Source organism: Colletotrichum scovillei (genome assembly GCF_011075155.1).
Source record: "Colletotrichum scovillei strain TJNH1 chromosome Unknown Contig00010, whole genome shotgun sequence".
Classification (NCBI taxonomy): domain Eukaryota; kingdom Fungi; phylum Ascomycota; class Sordariomycetes; order Glomerellales; family Glomerellaceae; genus Colletotrichum; species Colletotrichum scovillei.
In genome coordinates, this window is record NW_023336268.1 from 3242850 (window position 1) to 3261617 (window position 18768).

The window sequence follows — 18768 nt, forward strand, 5'->3', positions numbered from 1 at the left end:
CTGGTCGTAGAAGCTCCATGAAATTTCTGTGGGGGATACCTAGGGGTCACGGTGTGTGCAGCTGTGCACGGATAGCTGCAACCGCTGTCAAAACAATCTACAGAGTACGTGGGAAGAGAAAAAAAAAAAAAGCCTTCACTATGGAACGCTGGATGCATGCTATCAAGTGAGACTAAGGATGCTGGTCTCGCTCTGCAGTTCAAATGCTATTGAAATGATTGGGAATACGCAGTCGGGTCTACTCGTCCTTTTTTTTCTAGTCCATAAAAGCGACCTGATGATATCCACAGACGCGGCAAAGAGCTGGGCTTGATTGAAAGTTGGAAGAACCTGTAGCCCGTAACGGCCGGGACCTTACCTTAGATGCTCTTGCTGTGGTAAAATGCAAGGTAGGGAGGTACCTGCCACCGCCTTCAAACCAAGGGTCTCGACAGGGGGGCCAGGCGCGACGAGCGACTTGCCTGGTAATGTACCCGGGCAGCGTTGAGAGAACCAAGGTAAAAAGAAGGTTTTTCCTGACCCAATTCTTGTGGCTGTCGGCGTTTACATACTGGCGATTGCCACCCAAGTTGAAGATGCACCTGAACGTCCACGTGACTGGGATGGCGGGCGATGTGTGTTTGGAGCAACAAGGTCTTGAAGGTGAAGGCTCGGACTAATGCAGAGGAAGGAATGCAGCGCCGGTGGCAGTCTGAATTCTGGAAGGAGGTACGGAGCCGGAGGACCTTCCTTCCTTCCTCAAGGTGCACCACCATCCAAAGTTGCCCAAAGGCCTAGGTGCGTCCATCGCCCTTTCCAGCCCTGCGATGGCCTGCCACCATTGTCTGGATTGTGTCTGGACTCTGCAGGCCGCGTCGGGGGCCGGCACACACCACAACCATACACCCACTGAGACGACACCAGTGACCAGCAACCAGGGGAGCAAGAGCGACTGTCCTCGGGTCTTCTTATTGACACACCCCCTGCCCTCTGCCAAAAAGACGCTGAGAAGCCACACCCCTTCTCTACGCGGTAACTAGCGCCCCACTTGCCTCTTCGATTGACTCTGATCCCGAGAACCCTGTCAGGTCCTGGAGATCAGACCAAGCAGCTTGCGAGCTGCTGTGGGGCCATACCTTGTCCGCCCCGCACCATTCAACCAGCGACCCAGGCGGCGTGAACGTGCCCTCACCCCATACATTTTGGCTCTTATCCCGGCGACAGACATGTTTTTCTTCCTCGAGCCCTGGGCTCTGCATTTGCCATTACCCACAAGTCAGACGCCTGCCCTGCCCTGCGCTGCGAACAAGAGATACTTAGCTGTCCTGCGAAACGAATCGTCTTTTCAAGTTTCTTCTCAACAAGACCGCTGTCCGTCGAGGAAGAAAGTCGCGGCCTTGGTGGCAAAAAGGTCACGAGAGCGGGCTGCTCCTCTCGAACCACCAACACCAACACCAATACCACGTACTCTCTCCAAACCTCACCCTGAGCTGAGCTTCTCAGCTTTCGCGACACATCGCGAACTGCGCGGCAGAACGACAAACGGGCTGTGGAAACACATTGATCCTCAGGATTGAAATCAGCTGCAGTCTTACACTGTGCGTGTTTCTCCTCCTAACGTGAGTGCTACCCTCTCACCGTGTCGGCTTCTGACGGAGGTTGTCGTCATACCTTTTTCCCAGCATTCGATCGATCGATCGATGCCTCGACCAATCACAGCCCCCCTGCCCACTCGACATATACACTCTTGTACCTACACAATTTCAGGGTCCAACACTTGAGCAGCCATCCAACACCAACTAATCCGCAGCCTACAAACAGTATTCCTTTCGAAATCCAGCTTCAACATTCCCCCCATCATCCACTTCGTCGAAGTGGTCACTACCGACAAAACGGCTTGCACGACGACAACCCGAACTCCGACTCCATGTCGTCTGAGTACTTCGCATAGCAACGCGAGCACCGACGCAGAATCTGCCAATTCAGCTAAGCGTCTTGAGGTGCCCAAGATGCCCGACGCCCAGCCTACATCTGAAGGCGGGCGCCCACCGAAGTCGCCGAATGGACACCCGCTACCACGCCGAAGTTCGCCTGAGCATTCAATCACACTGCGCAACCACCGATTAGCACACGAAGCAACTGAGAAAGCAGCATTAAAACGAGCCTTGGCCGCTGCCAGCCCGGAGTCTTCATCATCACCTAACAGACAGTCCTCCGGCGAGAGCCACAATACCGGCCCTAGCGACCCAGAGAAATGGTTCGATCAAAACAATGAGAATCCCACGACAACGTATGCCGGCGCAATGGACGGTAAGCGCACTTGGGCCACCTTTTTGGGAGAAGGTCTAATTCAGATTCAGTCGATCCCCCGTTCTTCCAGAAGGAGAGCGATTCCTCCAACGATGACGCGAAACCCTCGGCCTACCCGACGCATCTGAGACCACCGATGGACGGAATGATGATCGGGGCCAACAAGCCGAGCGCCACGCATAGCAGCAGCGCTGACGACTATCGAAGCGTAATCGACGATCTGACGGTTGAGATCAAGAGGCTGAGGGACGAATTGAAGCGTTACAAGCAAAAAGGACCAGAGTTGATGAAGAGAGACAAGTTATTCGAAATCAAGGTCCATGGGCTTCCCAAGCGGAAGAAGAGGGAGCTGGAGAGTACACTACGCGAGTTTGCGTCTGGCTTGGAAAGCAGTACCCCCAGTGCTGAAGCTTCGTCGTCTCGAAAGAAGTCGAGGCACAACGCTCATTTGCATTCAGGTTCTGGTTACGCTTCGAAGCATGCATCGTCTTCTTCAGGCTCTCATTCGAGGCCCGTTGACAGTGCATATGCTTCGATGTCAACTGGGGCAAACTCATCCGGCACACATCTCGCCCGGCCATCCATTAGCTCCAGAACCAAGTCATCGGAGCAGAAGGTGGAGAATTACCTGAAGGACATTCCGGAGGGATTATATCCGCGACATATGGTTCTGACGGAAAAAGACCGGAAGAAGTTGATCGTCCGTCGGCTGGAGCAGATTTTCACGGGTAGAATCAGCGGACGGAATCTCGCTCGTCCGCAGCCCATGTCCGCAGCAAACATCGCCTCATACGCCCCGATTATGGTGGAGCCGACAACCGGCAACACCACCACTCATCACGGGCCCTCTAATGTGCCCGCCGGTTACTGCGAGCCTTCTCGCGAGGCTCCCATACTTGCATCAGATGGGAAAAAGAACGTCGCCAAAGATGGCGAATCATCAAATTCGAACGGCGATCAACGGGATTCTGGTGGCAATTGGGCAGCCGGGGCAGATGCAAGCAGCATTTCACCGCCGGATCCGCCGCCGCCAGAGCAACGTCCCACCAGACCGCTCGATCTTGACCCGGATCGCATGCAAAACCCGAGCGCCAACATGGACTACATCCGTCACTTGGGTCTCGCCCCGCCTCATTTGACGGCGCTAATGACCGATGGCGACGTGTCCCCGGATGCCGATGGCTGGGTCTATTTGAACTTGCTTTGCAATATGGCACAACTGCACATGCTCAACGTTGCCCCCGACTACATCAGGAGCGCGGTGTCCGAGAAGAGCACGAAATTCCAGCTTTCGCACGATGGCCGCAAAATCAGATGGCGCGGAGGTACAGAGGGAACCAAATTTAGTAGCGACAGCTCCGGCAATACCTCCCAGCTCAGTCGGTCCGACGAATCCGATGAGGCACAACCAGACAATCAGAGCAAGAAGCGCAAGCTGCGTTCGGGGAAGAATGGTTCTTATTCCACTTCATATGGGAAGAACGCATCCGACCAATCGAAACCAGAGTATCCAATACCATCGGCGGACACCTTCCACTACAAGCCACTGTTTGTGCATCAATCGTCATCTGCTGAACAAACTTCGCTAGATGATGTTGGATCATCGTACGGAGCCGTGGAAGAAAGCAACAATGGAGAGTCACGATGGGACGGATCGGGATCCTCGCGCCGTAAGAGGCGTCGTTTGGATGGTGCTATCATTTACTACAGTGGTGCTCCATTCTGTACCGATCTCTCTGGCGATCCTGGTGATGCGTCCCCCGCTTCATACATGACCTCATCTGGCCAGGACCAACAGTTGTCCTCCAGCGCTGGTTTCCTCAGACCTGACCTTCCTCGCCGCACTGAATCGGGCTCGGCGCTCCCGTACCGACCTCTAGTTGAAGGCCGTAAAGCCCCCAGTGTGGCTGTCACAACGGAAAACGGTTCAGACGACAGCGATGGCGGCATCGAGGCCGACTTCCCCTGGTCCAATGTCCCTCAAGACGCCGTCGGCAGCAAGCTGGATGCCTGCGGTCTGGGTGGTGTCATTCCCGATGATCACTTTGTTGTGGTCGCCACCACGAAGAGGCCGAAAGTGGATGTGAAGCAGGAAACGACGATCAGCTTACAATCTGAGGAATTTTCCAAGCTGATGAGCAGAATCACATCGCCATTGGGGTCTTCTGGGTCCCAGGCAAAATCAGCAAAGTCCGAATCCCGCAAGAAATCGCCGATCAACATCGAATACACGTCTAGATCTGTTCGGAAGCTTAACCCTACGCCTTTACCGCCACCGGGTTTGTACTTCGCTTTTGACAGCGACAGCTCCGACAGCTCCGACGATGATGATGACGAGTCCAACTCGGACGAAGATTCAAAGGTAGGGGGCGTTACACGAGCTCACGCCCCTGCTTTTGACAGACCGTATCCTGACGATGCACAGATGTCGAGCGGCGACGAGGGCGACAGCGAGCCGGAAAATGGAGATGAGATGGCAGGCGTTGTAGAAGATGAAGATAGCGGAGCCGACTTCAAGATCCCCCTTCCCCCTCGGGATCTCCGCCGCACCAGTAGCAGCAGTGCGGTTGCGGCCGCCGGAACTGCCAGAGGTCGCAGCAACAGTGCCGAACTTCCAGTTGCCGCTGGCAGTTCAGCCGCCACTGCAGGTGGTGCGGAGAGCGGCTATAGCAGTGGCCGGGAGGAGAGCGGTTCAAGTTGAGGGAAGATGTGTTCGAGTGGGTTAAGCAGGAAGGGGATTTCAGGAGAAGCTCAGAAGGCGGATTAATGTGAGAGGTGCATCGCGTGGCGCTTGGTTCGTCGGGATAGATTGGTACAAGATATCCCCCCATCATGTTGGAGACCGTTATTTTATCCCACGTCATTTGAGGTTTTTGAAACCCAACGAAGATAGCCAGTAGCGGGCAATTTCGAGGCGTTTTCTCTTCAGCGATTTAGTTAGGAAACCAACTCAAATGATACCCGAATTTACTTGAACCTCGCGCCTCGCTTGATTGATCTTGCGCGTGACCGGCTCGAGTTCAGACTAAGTTGTCCGGTCCGCGAGTGACTCGGCTGATGGCCTACTCGGGCGCTCACAAGGCAGCAGTAGTTAGTTGCACGAAGTGATGCTTATTGATACAATACACCCGTGGTACCTCTTCCGTTCACAAATTGCTTGCATTCGTACTTAAATTCCGTTACTTTTTCCCCCCGTCAGTGAATGCCCGGCCCCCGGATGACGGGGGTTGGACCCCCCCATTGCACTTCGAGGTCTTACACCCCCCCAGCAAGAATAGCACAAGACTCCCTAGGACTTGGGGGGTCCCCAGGACTTAAATCTCTGGGGCTCAGCTCGGGGGTGTTTTCTCCAGTGGGCGAAATATGCAAGTTTCTGTAGGATTGATGGGATTTGATCTGCTGAGCGTCGATCCAGGTCGATGGGATGGGATGGGCTGGGTTTCGTCATGTGGGTGTAACCCCGACACAGCCTATAGCCTTTTCACACACTTGCGCAGCAACATACTTACGTAGGAATGGTATGACGGAGCGCGAAACCGCCTATAGGGAGGGATGTAGAACTTACGGTAACAGGCAGCAAGCACTTGAAGCTTCTTCGGTGAGTTGTTTTTCCTTGGAGGTGGCTGTGTGGGTTTTTGAAGGAATATAGCACAATGCCACCAACGCCGATGACTCTTCCCCTTCCCTGAATCCCCAGAACGGCGCGTCTTGCTGCACCCGCAACGCTATATTTCTTAACTTCGTCTTCACTCCCCAAAGCCTTTTGTGATAAGTTTATCTCGATAGCGATGAACTAGACTTACCCACCTCATAGCAAGCCAGAAAAATTCACCATTCGCAATCATGACGCAACGACAACAGCAAGTCGCTCAGAACGTCACCAGTCGGTACCTAAAGAAGGCCAGCCTCCAGCAGCTCCTCGAGAAGATGTTCCCGGGGCACACTGATTTTGAGATTGAGGTATGCCCTCGCCCCTCGTCGCTGTGTCGCGTCGTCGTTACGATTGAGGTTGAGGTTGAGGTTGACTTGGGATCTTTGTTTTGACAATAGATGAGAGACGATGTTTGGCATTTCAAGACGCCGAAGGAAGTTGATACGGTATGTTCTTTTGCTCAAGCCCCCCCCCCCCCCTCTAAATAGAAAAAGATGTATTTTCGTGAGTTGATGCTGATGGAGACTGTAGGAGACGATAGAGTAAAATCCTGCCAGAGGGAATCGAAAATGGAAAAATCATGCTGACGAGAGTTGATAGTGCCGTTCGGGATCAATGACTTTTACCGATGGGGGTGGTGGGGAGTGAGGGGATGGATGGGCAGTGCAAAGCATGGTGACATGCCAGCAAGCGTCAGCATTGGCTAGGACTCGGGAGGAACAGGCAGATAGACAGGCGGCTGATCGCCCTTGGGGTAGACAGTTCTCATAGCCTTACCGCGGAATCGGATCAGGGTACATAATAAGCAATAGAAAGCAACCCGACCATCAAGATTCTTCCATACTTACTTACCTCAGCCTTACCCGTTACACCAACGTCGTCCTGTAACCTCCATGGCGCCGACGCAACAACAGTGCTTCGTCGAAGATGTCATCGAACCCATCCGAATCTGCAGCGTGACGCGCTCACCAGCGAAGGAGGGTGATGACGATGAGAATGGAAATGAGGGGGCTGCCAAAGTCAAGCGCCAGCAGCATGCCATCACGAACTTTGACGAGTTGAGTAATCACCTAGAAGACATACAGCACCAAAATGGAGAGCACGTCCATCGCTTCATGTACGTTCATTCCGCCTATTCATGGTCATCGTCGCGGGTGCCTTCTCAACCTCCAACCCTTGCTAACGTTGAGCAAAAGCTCAATCTGCCAGCGCAACTCATGGAGGCCACTACAAATCACCCTCCCCATGTTCGAGCTCATCATGGAGAAACTCAGCTTGAACAACTCGCTACGAGATATCGTCTCGTGCTTCTATACGCGAAACATGAACGTGGAAGAGGTCTTTTGTATGCCGTATACCGAGCGGCGAAAGGGATCCGTGGCTGGTGTGTAACCATTTGCTTTTGACTTGAAAGATCCGGACCTGAGATTCGTTGAGTAAGAGGCATGAAGGGGGGGGCTAATGATCTAAACAGAAGCATCATACACGATCCGATACCCAGAGTATAAATCCGAAGAGGATACGTGGGTAATTCGTCAGACGGGTGTATACCACCGCTGCGACGCGGCCTCTCGTCAGAGTCTCTTCATCATGATCAACCCGACGCCGAATTCACAAGCCAGCAGCCGAGCCATGGAATGGCTATCCAGCAGTGTCGCAGCAGATCCCGAGACCGAGACGGACGATCCCGTCTGGCTGCATAAACTCGTCTTCGAGACGTATCTGCCCGCATGGAGGTTCTACATCGCCTCAATGGAGCGGCAATTTCTACCGTTGGTGAGAGATTCGGTTCCTTGAACCGCCCCTTCAATTCAGCTCTACAAGTCTAATACTTGATGCTACAAACAGTCGTATAAAACACTCATCAACTTCATCGACGAACCCTCCACAATGAAACCAAGCCATCTCACGAAACTAGCCAGCCTCGCGAACCGGTTCCAAACAATCTCGTCGACTCTAGAATCGTCAGAGGAGACGCTAACGGAGCTATCTGCCCTCTGCACCCACCGGTTGCTGCCAAAAGGGTTGGCGATGAACGCAGACAACGAAGTACTACAAGAATCAGCATCAGAATTCGAAAACTTTCGCCGTCAATGCAGAGCCTTTTCGCGAACGGCGACGGATCTGCACCACCGCGCGCAAACGACGTCGCAGCTGCTGGCCAACACGCTCTCCTTCCGGGAACAGCTCGATTCCAGGAAGCAAAATGAGAATATGCTAAGGTTGAATAAGTCGGTGGTGTTTATTACTACGCTGACGCTGCTTTACTTGCCGCCTTCGTTTATAGCTGTGAGTGTTTGCTTGCCCGCCTGATCACCCACCCCTCCTTTCCTCCGTCGCCTGGACGCTTATTGTAGCTTGCTAAACCCTTTACATGACAGACGTTCTTTGGGATGAACTTTTTTAATATGGACTCTGTGACTGGCAAGATTGTGGGCAGTCCAATGATTTGGATATATGCGCTCTGCTCTATACTACTCACAACGGCGACCTTTGCGACGTATTACACGATGCGTGAGGGAAGCTACCTCAACGCCAAGGTATCGGAGATGAGAGATCTGAATTGGCGCAAGGTGTTACATCGCAACCAACACGACGACAAGGATGTCGAGTTGAATAGCCTAGAAGTTTAATCAGGTGGGAGGTCCGGGGCCTGCGGATGTAGCGTGTCTGCCAGGGAGGTTGATCTTGAAGACGGCGTGCCGACTGGGTCCGACAAGGGCGGTAACGAGGATGTGCCGGTTCCCGCTATCGCCGACGATGGTGCCGGTGAACTCGTCGTTTTCCGATAGACTGGGTAGCTGAGCCAATTCGCGAACAGTCACCGATTGTCTCGTCTCGGGGATTATGATCTCAAGCAGACGAATCCGACCACCATCTCGTTTGGTTCCTAGTGCGAAAGTGGTATCGTCGTTCTGGTCGACCATGACTCTGTGGAGGCGGTACTCTTCGATGTTTCTGGGGTATCGGGATCGCCTCGTCGGTGAGCCAGATGGGTTCGCGAGCAGATCAACGATAAAGAGACGGGTTTCTCGGGACACGATTATGCAAGCTGCTTGTTGGTGTAGGCCAGCAAATGTGGTGAATAGACTTGAAGTATTGCTCTCTTGGCTCTTGCGAGATGAAATTGGCTTAGCAATATGGCTTCCCTAGTGATACAGATATAAACAAAGGGGGGACTTACTCGCGGCTCGATGGATACTTCCTCTACTTCTCGAGTTGCTAAAGAATATGTGACGACAGGCATATGGTATATGTCGTCTGTTCTGAGGTACGGGCGGATCGCCGCGTAGCATCGATTCTGTTCGGTGAGTGATAAAGACATCACGTCCTCGGCGGGCCAGTCGAGTGCGATGAAGCGGCTCAACAAGTTTCTGCCACTCTGTTCTATCTCATATTCCTCTAAGATGGATCCCATCCTGATCTCACGGTCAGCGAACTGATTACAAATACTGGCAAGTTAGACGCAAGTAGATAAGCGTAAGAGACTCACTCTATGAGATCCTCGATTCTCACATGGAATATGGATCCCGATAGGCTCTCGTCTTCCTGGTTCTCCACAACGAAGACCAAGTTCTGTTGATCGGTTGATATCGCCATGATGTATACTTCCGGGACTGTTGGAAGCCGAATGTGCCAATGGGTATGTGGGCTTGAGTCGGCTGCAGCCCCATGCCCTAGATCAAATATGTAACACTGCCAAATCGAAGGTCAGCAGCATGAATAAGAACTCTGAAATTGAAACCTACGTTGAAGATGTTGCCCGTGGTTGTGGCAATCAGATATCTGTTAGTCAAGCAAACAGCTTTCCAAAAACGGCTCGTCGATCCCAAGGACTCCAAAGAGTGATCCCCGAGTACCTTTAGGAATTCTTCATCTGCGTTCTCGGAAGAACTTGGGGCGAAGAGTGAAATCTTGCTGTCGCTCCAGTACGCGATCATGTTTCCATCCGGTGACACCTTGCAACCCTTGAAAACATCAGAATTGTCTCGCGGGATGCGCCATCTTCGCACAATCTGCTCCATAGAGGATTTGGGCCTGGAAAGGGTTAGCACTCTGTTTCGAGTGACTTTAATGATGCTCGGAGCTTTACGTACGGTCTCAAAGACTCTGAGGAGGATTCGAGCCGATCAATCTCCTCATACGCGTCGAGCGTGCGTCGGAGCATATTTTCGACCTCTTTTGCGCTGCATCTCTTGTTCTGATTAATCTTCAATACTTTGGACCCGAGAAAATTGAGCATGCTCCGGACTGCATGATGTTCTTTCACGCTTCTCGCAGCAGCTTTGTGAATTAGTTGCTTGTGGACATTCTTTACAGCCGAATGCACAGAAGTGCGTCCGAATGATTTGACGTGGAAGAAGACGTCGTAGCTTGCATCGATGCCTCTACGGTTTTTGAGACGGTTCGTCTCGTAATTGTCAATGGCGCTCTTTCCGCCCTCGAGATAAACGAAGAGGACGCTCAGGATGCAGCCAAGTGACCACACGTCGCTTCTCGTATTCATGACTTTACCCTCACGGAACGACTCGGGGGGTAGATACGTCCCCTGGCCGCGTCGATTCTGAGTTCCCGACATCGTCCTCTGCTGCATATCGCGTCGCTTGGTGAACCACTTGGCGATATCCTTTTCTTCCTCGCGGCTGGTATGGTGCCGGATCTTAACCCTCGACATGCCAAAGTCACTCAACTTCCAGATATAGCGGGGCCCGGTCCCATCGCCATTGCCACTCTCTCGGAAAATGAGGACGTTGCTCGGCTTCAGATCCATATGGTAACAGACGATCCTGTCGAGGTCAGGCGTCTGCATCTCTTCGTGAAGAAACTTGAGACCATTGGCGAGACCGATTGCGGACCGGATGAAGCCTGCCCTGTTGATCGCCGTCTTTGGAGCGTTCGAACCGTCTTTCTTCATGTATGCTCCCAGATCGCAGACCGCGAGCGGCATGAAGAGGCTGTACGGCGCCGGGCTGGCGCCTGTTGGGTACTCGATGTTCAACGTCCCCAGATTCTCCATAATGTTCTCGCAAGTCTTTGACAAGTTAAGAATCATCTTCATGATCTCGCCTTCCTCCCTGCTCTCAATATCGGAATCCGAGGACGACCTGACAATGTAGTCTTTCCGAGCCACCCATCGTTCCCTGTTGTCATTTCTGCGGCGGTCTTCGAAATGCCCCTTGGCAATCTTCACTTTGTACACTCTTCCAAACGAGCCCGAGCCCAAAAGCTCCTCTTCCACATACGGTAGACGCTGGGTATCACCGTCTTGTATCGTAGTTTCCTCTCGTTGCCGAAGCACCACCGTACAGAATAAGGCCTGCGATCCATAGAACTTATCGGCCGTCGCCTCGTCCCCATCGAAGAACTCCGTCAAGCTTTGACGGTCGGCTGGTAGCGAACACACGCGCCTAGAGATCCCACAACCCTCAGGCGGCGGCCACTCGGGAATAGCAGCCAGCTTCTCTGTGAAGTTCCTGGCTGCCTCTACACGGCAGCCGGCAAAGACGAGAATTGCGAGGAATTTGTGTAACTCCCTACCCTGTACATTTTCAATAAATTGGTCCTCTGTAATGAGAAATCGGCGTCCCTTGGGTGTCTCTCCGCCGATCAGGCTGCGGAAAAAGAGTCGGAGATAGTGCGGGCTCAATACACTTTTCGGTGTCTCACGGGTGGCGAAACGTAGACTCTCGCTGTTTTTCCGCTTCAGGTGCCCCAAGAATAAATTGTGAACTTCGTGGCACAAGTCAAGGTACTCATGAGAAGACATGGTTCGTACCACAAGTGTCTTATCGTCATTGAAGCGGCGTTTGCATGTTCGCGGATCCCCCCTCCCGGAAATGTGAATGAATGAGGAATTCGGTGCTCAGAACCATTCAGGGAACGAGGGAAGTCAAGAGTGATCCTCAAGAGAACTGCCGTGTTGGATCGAGGAGGGTGACATTTCAAGTGGCGCGGCAAGAACACACATCATCTGCAGCCAGTTCATCAGGCGGCATGCAGAACAAGGCAACTGCTGACTGCGCCCAGGTTGGCGCTGACCGCGTGCCGCACCCCAACATCGTTGCCGAAACGGTGCTTGCTTATGGCTTTAACACTCGATGTTCCGCTGTTCCGGACGTGAGGTGCAGCATTAGAAGCTAGCTGGGGTCATTAAGATTGGGCATTTGGAACCGAGAAAAATGATAGCCTGCCATCTGGAGTTCAATGCTCTCTACGAATATACTCATGAGATGATTCTTGTCGAATGTGGGAATTCTGAGACTAAGCAGCCCGTAAACGTGGCATTTCACCAGATGTCTCATTTCACTCTCGACCATACGTACCTCTACTAAGAACGGTCATCGCTAAACCCCTCAGTACCGTCTAATTCCCTTCTTTTCCTCTTGCGCCTTCTCCTGTGCCTGCGCATTAATCTCAATCGCCTCCTTGAGCTTCGCAATCACCTCAGGCTGGTTGCTAAAAGCCCTCAACAGCACCTCATCCAGCTCCTTCTCGACCTTGCCAATGGGTTTGACACCAGGTTTTCTAGCCCTTGCATCGTTCGTCAGTCCGCCCCAGCGCTGCGTGAAGGCGACAATGGACTGCCTCAGCAGCTCGTCCAGCTGCTCGCTCATGTCCTCGACCGTCAACGTCTTGGCCGTGACGGTCGCCGCTCCTGCCGCCGCTCCTCGGGACCATAGGGAGCCGCCAATGATGTTGCTGACGAAGCCCACCCAGTTCTGGGGGCTGAGGTTGTCCCAGATGTGACCGAAATGTTGCATGGCGGCCGTGTCGCCCCGGATGTCTCCGATTTCGAGAGAGACAAGCTCGTTTTTGATGATGAGGAGGTTCTTCACCATGAAAAGATCGGCGTCCGTGCCTGCCTTGATGGATTTGATCCGCGCCTCGGCACGTTGTAGTATCTGGATGGTTTCCCGGACGATCTTGAAGATGACCTGGCTGTTCTTTTGCTGTGGGATGGTTAATTTCACTCCAAATAGGCGATTTCCAGGAGCTGTCAACTTACACTTCGTTCCTTGGGCATGGCTTGGTCATACTTGGCCAAAAGCTTGAGCGCTTGCTTGACTGGGGGGAAGGCATTTGAAGAAGAAACGCCGCCGACCACTGGGCCAATAGTAAGAGCCTCATCTTTGACTGTGGCCTTGGCGATCGTCTTCGTAATCTCTGCCTCGAATGCGTTGTCTGTGAAGACCCAGAGATGTTCGGTCAAGAGTCTGGCACTGAGTTCACGGCATTGACGCGCGAACGGAGATTCCTCCTCATCATAGTCGAGGACCAGATACTCGTTGGTCAGCCAGCCGACCACACTACAGATCGTGTCGAGATCCGCAGTCTGAAGTGCGGCATTGAGATTGGCGGCCAACTGGACGAGATTCGCGGGGTTGACGAGCGACCTCTGGTTAGACTTGAGAACCCCGTATGCCGACTCCGGATCGGAGCTCCACTGTAGATCTAGACCAAAGATTTTGGCGAATAGATTGGCTTCGTTGAACGCGCGTTCGAAGCTCTGCTTGATGTAATTCCTCGAAGCTGTCTCGACGGACAGATCTTTGATCTCCTTTTTGAACTCGTCCTGGTCGTGCTGCACTATGGGCTTCAAGTCGCGGTCTCGAACAGCCAGGTAAGAGCTGAAGAGATTGCTCGTGGTATTCGAGTAGATGTCCTTGGCAACGCCAGTGATCGGGAGCCCGTATTCATCATATACGCTGTTGATCACTTTGTGGATATTAGGGATTAGAGAGTAAGAGTCAAGAATCATCTCCTCAAAACGCCCGTATGCCAAAGCATGACGGGTAGCCTCGGACTTGGTGCCAGCAATCTGGCTCGCGATCTCGGAGGAGATGCCCTCCAGTCTATTGGTGAAGCCAACCTCGAGAAGATGGAGTGCCTTGGTCAGCAAAGCCTCGTATCGAGCCAGGTAGGACTCGGCGTCACGGTACGTCGTCTAGATTTTTTCTGTCAACCTTGATTCAGGGATACCATCTATCACAGCAATACTCACATGTTTCGACATGAAGCCGATACAAGAATCTAGGTTCCTCAAGATCTCGCCGAAGGATTCATCATCAACCAGACGTCCAGCGCCAGGAGCATTGAGTCTCCTAGAGACATTATCGAGGTATGCGTAGAAGTGAAGATCGGTACCGACCTCGTCTGCAAGTTTCTCGAGCCTGTGCTGTTCCGACAATAGGTCCTCGCACTGCGACTGGAACGAACTCGTCTGTGCCTCGACTGATTGGAACGATTCAGACAATGTTGTCAACAGCTTGAGCGCTTGGTTCGTATCGTCGATGAGCATGTCGAGATGCCGTTCGGTGAGCGTCAGTTGGTCCTTGTACAGTCTGCTCGAGTGGTTAGCAAGGGCGAGTTTCGTGCGTAGCTAGCCCCTACTCACAGGTATTCTTGCTGACTAGCCTCAAGCAATTCCCCTTCGTATTGTCGATGAACCGGGCGAGATCCGGCCTTGGATTCAGCAACGTCTGTCGCAATGTCTAGCGCATCCCATGTCTTTTCCCTCTTCCGCCTGCGCCTCTTGTGTTGCTCATCCTTGGCTAATTGGGCTCGAACGACGTGGTAGAAGTCGGAATAGGACTTTGCGCGGCGCAAGACCTCGGCTTCCGGGGGTGTGTTTCGGTCTTCAATCTCTTCGAAGATTTCGTCGAGAGCTTCTGGCGCATTGGAAGCCTGGGGTATACCCTTTTGGTAGCATCAACTGTCAGCACGCCGTTGCGGTGATGGTGATCATGGTGACGGTAGTGGGGTTTGGGAGCTGACATTGGACTGCTGCAACAGCGACTCTTTGCGACGATGGCCTGGGCCTTGGGCAGCCGTGGTAGCTTTCTTGGCCACCTCTGGCACGAAGCTGTACCAAGAATCGTCGTACATCGTAGCTTCGCCTCAAAGTCGTGGAGGGGCTTTCCGGGACTGGGGTTGAGAGTGAAGGGAAGCTCTGGCGTGAAGGGGGCCCCGATATGGCGCCGGGTCGGCGGTTCCCACCACCGCTCCAAACGGGACAGCTCAGCTCCCTTGGGCGTAAACTGGGCGGAAAATCATTGGCCCCAACTGCGAACGGTTGGAGCTCAGAGGTACAAAGTGGGGCCGCATGTTCACCCACAGCGGGGCGCACGGTCCCTGCACCGGCAAGGGTCCGGGAAAGTCTACTGCGCAGATTGAGCTAAGTCCTGGGCGAATCGAAGTTTTAGTTTTCGTTGATGACCTCACGACCTGTAAGCGACTACACCTCACCTCACCTCACTTCACTTCCTCACCCAAAGGGCCTTGCCTTCTCATGTCATTGGAATCTTTTTACTTAATGCTCTCATCATCCCAAAAATAATTGCACTCACACCATTCTGTCCAATCAACTCTCGTGAGCCCGAAAATGAAGGCTTACAGGGCAGCTGCACGCAACGCAGGCACTCCTCTTACAGCCCAGAGATGCGCTGCCGTAGCTCGTCGCTATGCTAGCTCCGGGCCTCGCCGGGCTGGTGAAAGGTCGGGCATGGGCAAGGGAAAGGCATTGCTCCTGACCGCAGGAACTGCTGGTGCTCTGTACTACGCCGACGACTACTTCAACGGACCCCTGAAGCAATACTTTGGCTCCCAGGTTGAGAAGGAGTCACCCGACGCGCGCAAGCCAAAGTACCAAAAGGCCGAGATCAAGTTTGAGGAAGCGAGGAAGGCCGCCCAGTCAAAGGAAGAGAACCGCGACCTCATCAGTTCGCAGCATCTTCAGGTCAAGCAGAGCTGGGAGAACCCGGGCGTATATGCCTGGGGAAACAACGTTGGCAAAGTCATTGACCCGCAGTCCAAGGAGACTCTCGTCAAGCTCCCGAGACGGATCAAGTATTTTGACGGCCAGCTGCTGAGAGACATCAAACTGTGTCAAGACTTTGGCGCTGCCGTCACGGAGAAGGGTGATCTCGTCCAATGGGGCCTGGGCTTCTCGAATACTGACCCTTCGCCCGTCGAGACGCTCAAGGGCAAAGACATTTCCAAGATTTCCATCTCCAACGACCGCATCATCGCACTCACCTCCAGCGGATCGGTTTACTCGGTCCCAGCATCAAAGACTGGCCTCGCAGCAGGAAAGCAGCTACAGCAGCCTCAGCAGTCATCATCATCATCTTGGATCCCCTTTTGGAGTTCGCCCGAATCTCAGTCCGTCAAAGCCAGGGACCTGACCCCCAAGAACCTCGCCTGGGGTGAGAAAGTCACAGACATCAGCAGCGGCCTCCAGCACAGCCTTCTCCTCACCTCAAAGGGCCGCGTCTTCTCCGCGGCCTCCAGCACCGCAGAGTACCCCTCCAAGGGCCAGATGGGCATCCCCGGCCTGAGCTGGACGTCCCGCCCGGCCGGCCCCTTTGACCAGCCCCAGGAGATCACCGGCCTCTCGGGCTTCTCCATCGCCAAGATCGCCGCCGGCGACTTCCACTCCGCCGCCCTCGACAAGGACGGCAAGCTCTTCACCTTTGGCGACAACACCTACGGCCAGCTCGGCCTGCCGGCGGACCAGGGCTACCAGAGAGTCGACGTCCCCTCCCTCCTCCCCACCGCCAAACTCTACGCCAACACGGGCCTCGTCCCCAAAATCACGTCAATCTCTGCCGGCGGCAACAACACCTTCTTCACCGTAGACGCCACCGAAACCGTCAACGAGAACCCCTTCGCACCAGCAGCGTCCGTCACCGGCGACATCGCGCCCGCCCGCCGCATGCCGCGCGTCACGGCCGACTTCTGGGCCTGCGGCCAGGGCGTCTACGGATCCCTAGGCACCGGCAAGTGGACGCACGTCACCCCGGGCCCAGCAAAGGTGAAAGCCCTCTCCTCGCTCTTCGAGTTCGACGAAAAGGCCAACCGCATGGCGCCCATCCGCCTCGCCAACGTCTCTGTCGGCGCGACGCACGTCTCGGCGACCATGGACAACGTAACGCGGACGGGCGCCACGACGCGATCCTCGGACAACGACACCAACTGGGGCGCCGACGTGCTCTTCTGGGGCGGCAACGAGCACTACCAGCTCGGCACGGGTAAGCGCAGCAACCTCAACGCGCCGGCGTACATTGGCGCCCTGGACGGCGGCGCAGGAGACGCCGTCAACGGTCGCGGGGGCGAGGTGCATCGGTTCCAGCTCACGCCGCGGCAGACGGTCCGGCTTGGAAAGGACGGCAAGGGCAGGAAGGTTAGTTTGGAGCAAAGGGTGGAGTGTGGGCGGTTCGTGACGGCCGCGTACTCCGCTGTTTGAAGAGGCTCTTTGGGGTGAGTGGAACGACGGAATAGGCTTGGAGTGGGCGGCTATTGCGGCATGTTTCATGACTTTTGGCCAGGCGTCATCGTCGTCGTCTCTTGAATCGGCTACCAACGCACGAATGAGTGAGGCGCGATGAATTGTACTATTAGGTATCGGGGAATATTCACAGCTTGTAAGGATATAAAACCTTGTAATTACAACTATAAGAGGAGGGGGTCATAGAGGAAAGCTCTGAGACTTCCTCGGAGACCTTTTCAGAAACCATATTCGGGTCATCCGCGGAGTGTCTCGTCGATATATCGGAGAGACTCTATCGGACCATCCCCGTATCAAAACGCGCCAAAAATCTTGGCAAGGAAATTCAACTCACACTTTATCGCAATCTTCTGACAAGCTTCCTGCGCGTGCCCCGATCCATGCCTTGTGAAGCCGGGGTTTTGCCGGTCGTCAACTGTTTCTCTTACTCTGTTCTCGTCTAGCGCAGGATGGTGAATCATCTGAAGTCTGGTCTGTGGCTTGGCAGGTGGTTTCGAACCACAGAGGGGAAAAAGGGGGCTGGCCACCGTTCAGGTTTCCGTTTTATCGGAGGATTTCCATCTACCTGTCCCGTCCGGAAGAGAGAGTAATGTTCGGTCTTGCTTGTCAGACGGTGCGGATTACGGCAAGTATCCTGTCTGGGTTATCTGAGAATCCGTGTCCATGTCATATTCACGCATTCTCACACGCACATACATAGCGGCAGTAGTAACTGTAGCCGTCGACCCTCTGTACTTTGACGCGCGTTATCTGTCAAAGATGGAGTGGGTGGTCTATCGGATACACTCCGGCGGCGCAAGAGAAACTCTGCCGGAAAGCTGAGATGATGGGTTGTCCCAAGCAGGCGTGTCGTGGGTAGTGGCGTACTACTACACTTACCTCAATAGCCGGGTCTTGGCAACGTCAGCTTGAGAAGTGACAGGTTCTCTCCCATCAGTCACGGAGGAAGTTCCACCCGAACAAGACTTCTTCCAGAAGGTCGTAGTCATTTCAGGTTTATGACTCGATTGAGGATATACTACGTTAGCTACTCAGCTGAACGAGAGCGATACTCAATACATCGACAAGATGAAAGAACCAACAATGTTTAAGGTGTAGGGATGGATGCTCGCAGCTAAACTTAGCACCTTGCCTTCCCTTTCCCTTCCCCTCGTACGGGCCAATAACCCGGATGCAACGCACCGACATGACTCTCTCACTCTTCCTCCAACAGCTGAACACGAAGGGTCGGCAAACCCCCGAACCAACACAATCCCGCATATACATACGCAGCGGGAGAGACGGGAGCGGGGGGTCGCACGTTAGTCGTCAGCTGAGGCGGGCGGGCGGCGGGCCATTACGATCTATTATCCCGTAGGTAGCGCCACCACCAGAACAACGCTAGAGGGGAATGCGACATGCCTGACTCTGACATGCCCAACGGCCAAGAGGGGGCACGGGGGGCTACGCTACTAAGTTGATGCAGCTGGCCTGCAGTAGCAAGCGTGGCGAGGAACGGTTTCCTGGTGCTACTCAGTATCCGTACTCCGTGCAGAGTTTA

General features: G+C 53.9%; 5 protein-coding genes across 5 annotated transcripts; 3 read left to right on the forward strand and 2 right to left on the reverse strand.

Moving 5' to 3' along the window:
- Positions 1-1228: 1228 nt before the first annotated feature.
- Positions 1229-5254, forward strand: HER10_EVM0013399 (uncharacterized protein). Its single transcript, XM_035482760.1, has 2 exons — positions 1229-2289; positions 2340-5254. The coding sequence occupies exons 1-2, from the start codon at positions 1989-1991 to the stop codon at positions 4988-4990; spliced, it is 2952 nt and encodes a 983-aa protein (XP_035328702.1). The 5' UTR covers positions 1229-1988; the 3' UTR covers positions 4991-5254.
- A 1580-nt stretch (positions 5255-6834) lies between these two features.
- Positions 6835-9003, forward strand: HER10_EVM0007228 (uncharacterized protein; the record flags this gene model as incomplete). The annotated part of the gene is made up of 5 exons (XM_035476790.1): positions 6835-7058; positions 7138-7325; positions 7416-7717; positions 7790-8230; positions 8323-9003. The coding sequence occupies 5 exons, from the start codon at positions 6835-6837 to the stop codon at positions 8572-8574; spliced, it is 1407 nt and encodes a 468-aa protein (XP_035328160.1). The 3' UTR covers positions 8575-9003.
- Positions 9004-9430: 427 nt separating this feature from the next.
- HER10_EVM0001769 (serine/threonine protein kinase) lies at positions 9431-11708 on the reverse strand (the record flags this gene model as incomplete). Its single annotated transcript, XM_035471504.1, has 3 exons — positions 9431-9637; positions 9691-9997; positions 10039-11708. 3 exons carry the CDS (start codon positions 11706-11708, stop codon positions 9431-9433), a joined length of 2184 nt encoding a protein of 727 aa, XP_035327630.1.
- Positions 11709-12126: 418 nt separating this feature from the next.
- HER10_EVM0006031 (Sec34-like family protein) lies at positions 12127-15138 on the reverse strand. The gene is made up of 3 exons (XM_035475629.1): positions 13944-15138; positions 12948-13886; positions 12127-12891 (listed from the first exon to the last, which is right to left on the reverse strand). The coding sequence occupies exons 1-3, from the start codon at positions 14238-14240 to the stop codon at positions 12295-12297; spliced, it is 1833 nt and encodes a 610-aa protein (XP_035328050.1). The 5' UTR covers positions 14241-15138; the 3' UTR covers positions 12127-12294.
- Positions 15139-15172: 34 nt separating this feature from the next.
- Positions 15173-17399, forward strand: HER10_EVM0012625 (uncharacterized protein). The gene has a single exon (XM_035482018.1). It carries the CDS (start codon positions 15324-15326, stop codon positions 17184-17186), a length of 1863 nt encoding a protein of 620 aa, XP_035328626.1. The 5' UTR covers positions 15173-15323; the 3' UTR covers positions 17187-17399.
- The last annotated feature ends 1369 nt before the right edge of the window (positions 17400-18768 follow it).

Bases quoted from the DNA above. Each gene is read 5' to 3' on its own strand.
- HER10_EVM0006031 (XM_035475629.1), bottom strand. From the start codon at position 14,240: ATGCTCATCGACGATACGAACCAAGCGCTCAAGCTGTTGACAACATTG. The intron at 13,887-13,943 runs GTGAGTATTGCT...GAAAAAATCTAG, and splicing joins TCGGCTTCATGTCGAAACAT to ACGACGTACCGTGACGCCGA. The intron at 12,892-12,947 runs GTAAGTTGACAG...ACCATCCCACAG, and splicing joins CCATGCCCAAGGAACGAAGT to CAAAAGAACAGCCAGGTCAT.
- HER10_EVM0013399 (XM_035482760.1), top strand. From the start codon at position 1,989: ATGCCCGACGCCCAGCCTACATCTGAAGGCGGGCGCCCACCGAAGTCG. The intron at 2,290-2,339 runs GTAAGCGCACTT...ATTCAGATTCAG, and splicing joins GTATGCCGGCGCAATGGACG to TCGATCCCCCGTTCTTCCAG.
- HER10_EVM0012625 (XM_035482018.1), top strand. From the start codon at position 15,324: ATGAAGGCTTACAGGGCAGCTGCACGCAACGCAGGCACTCCTCTTACA.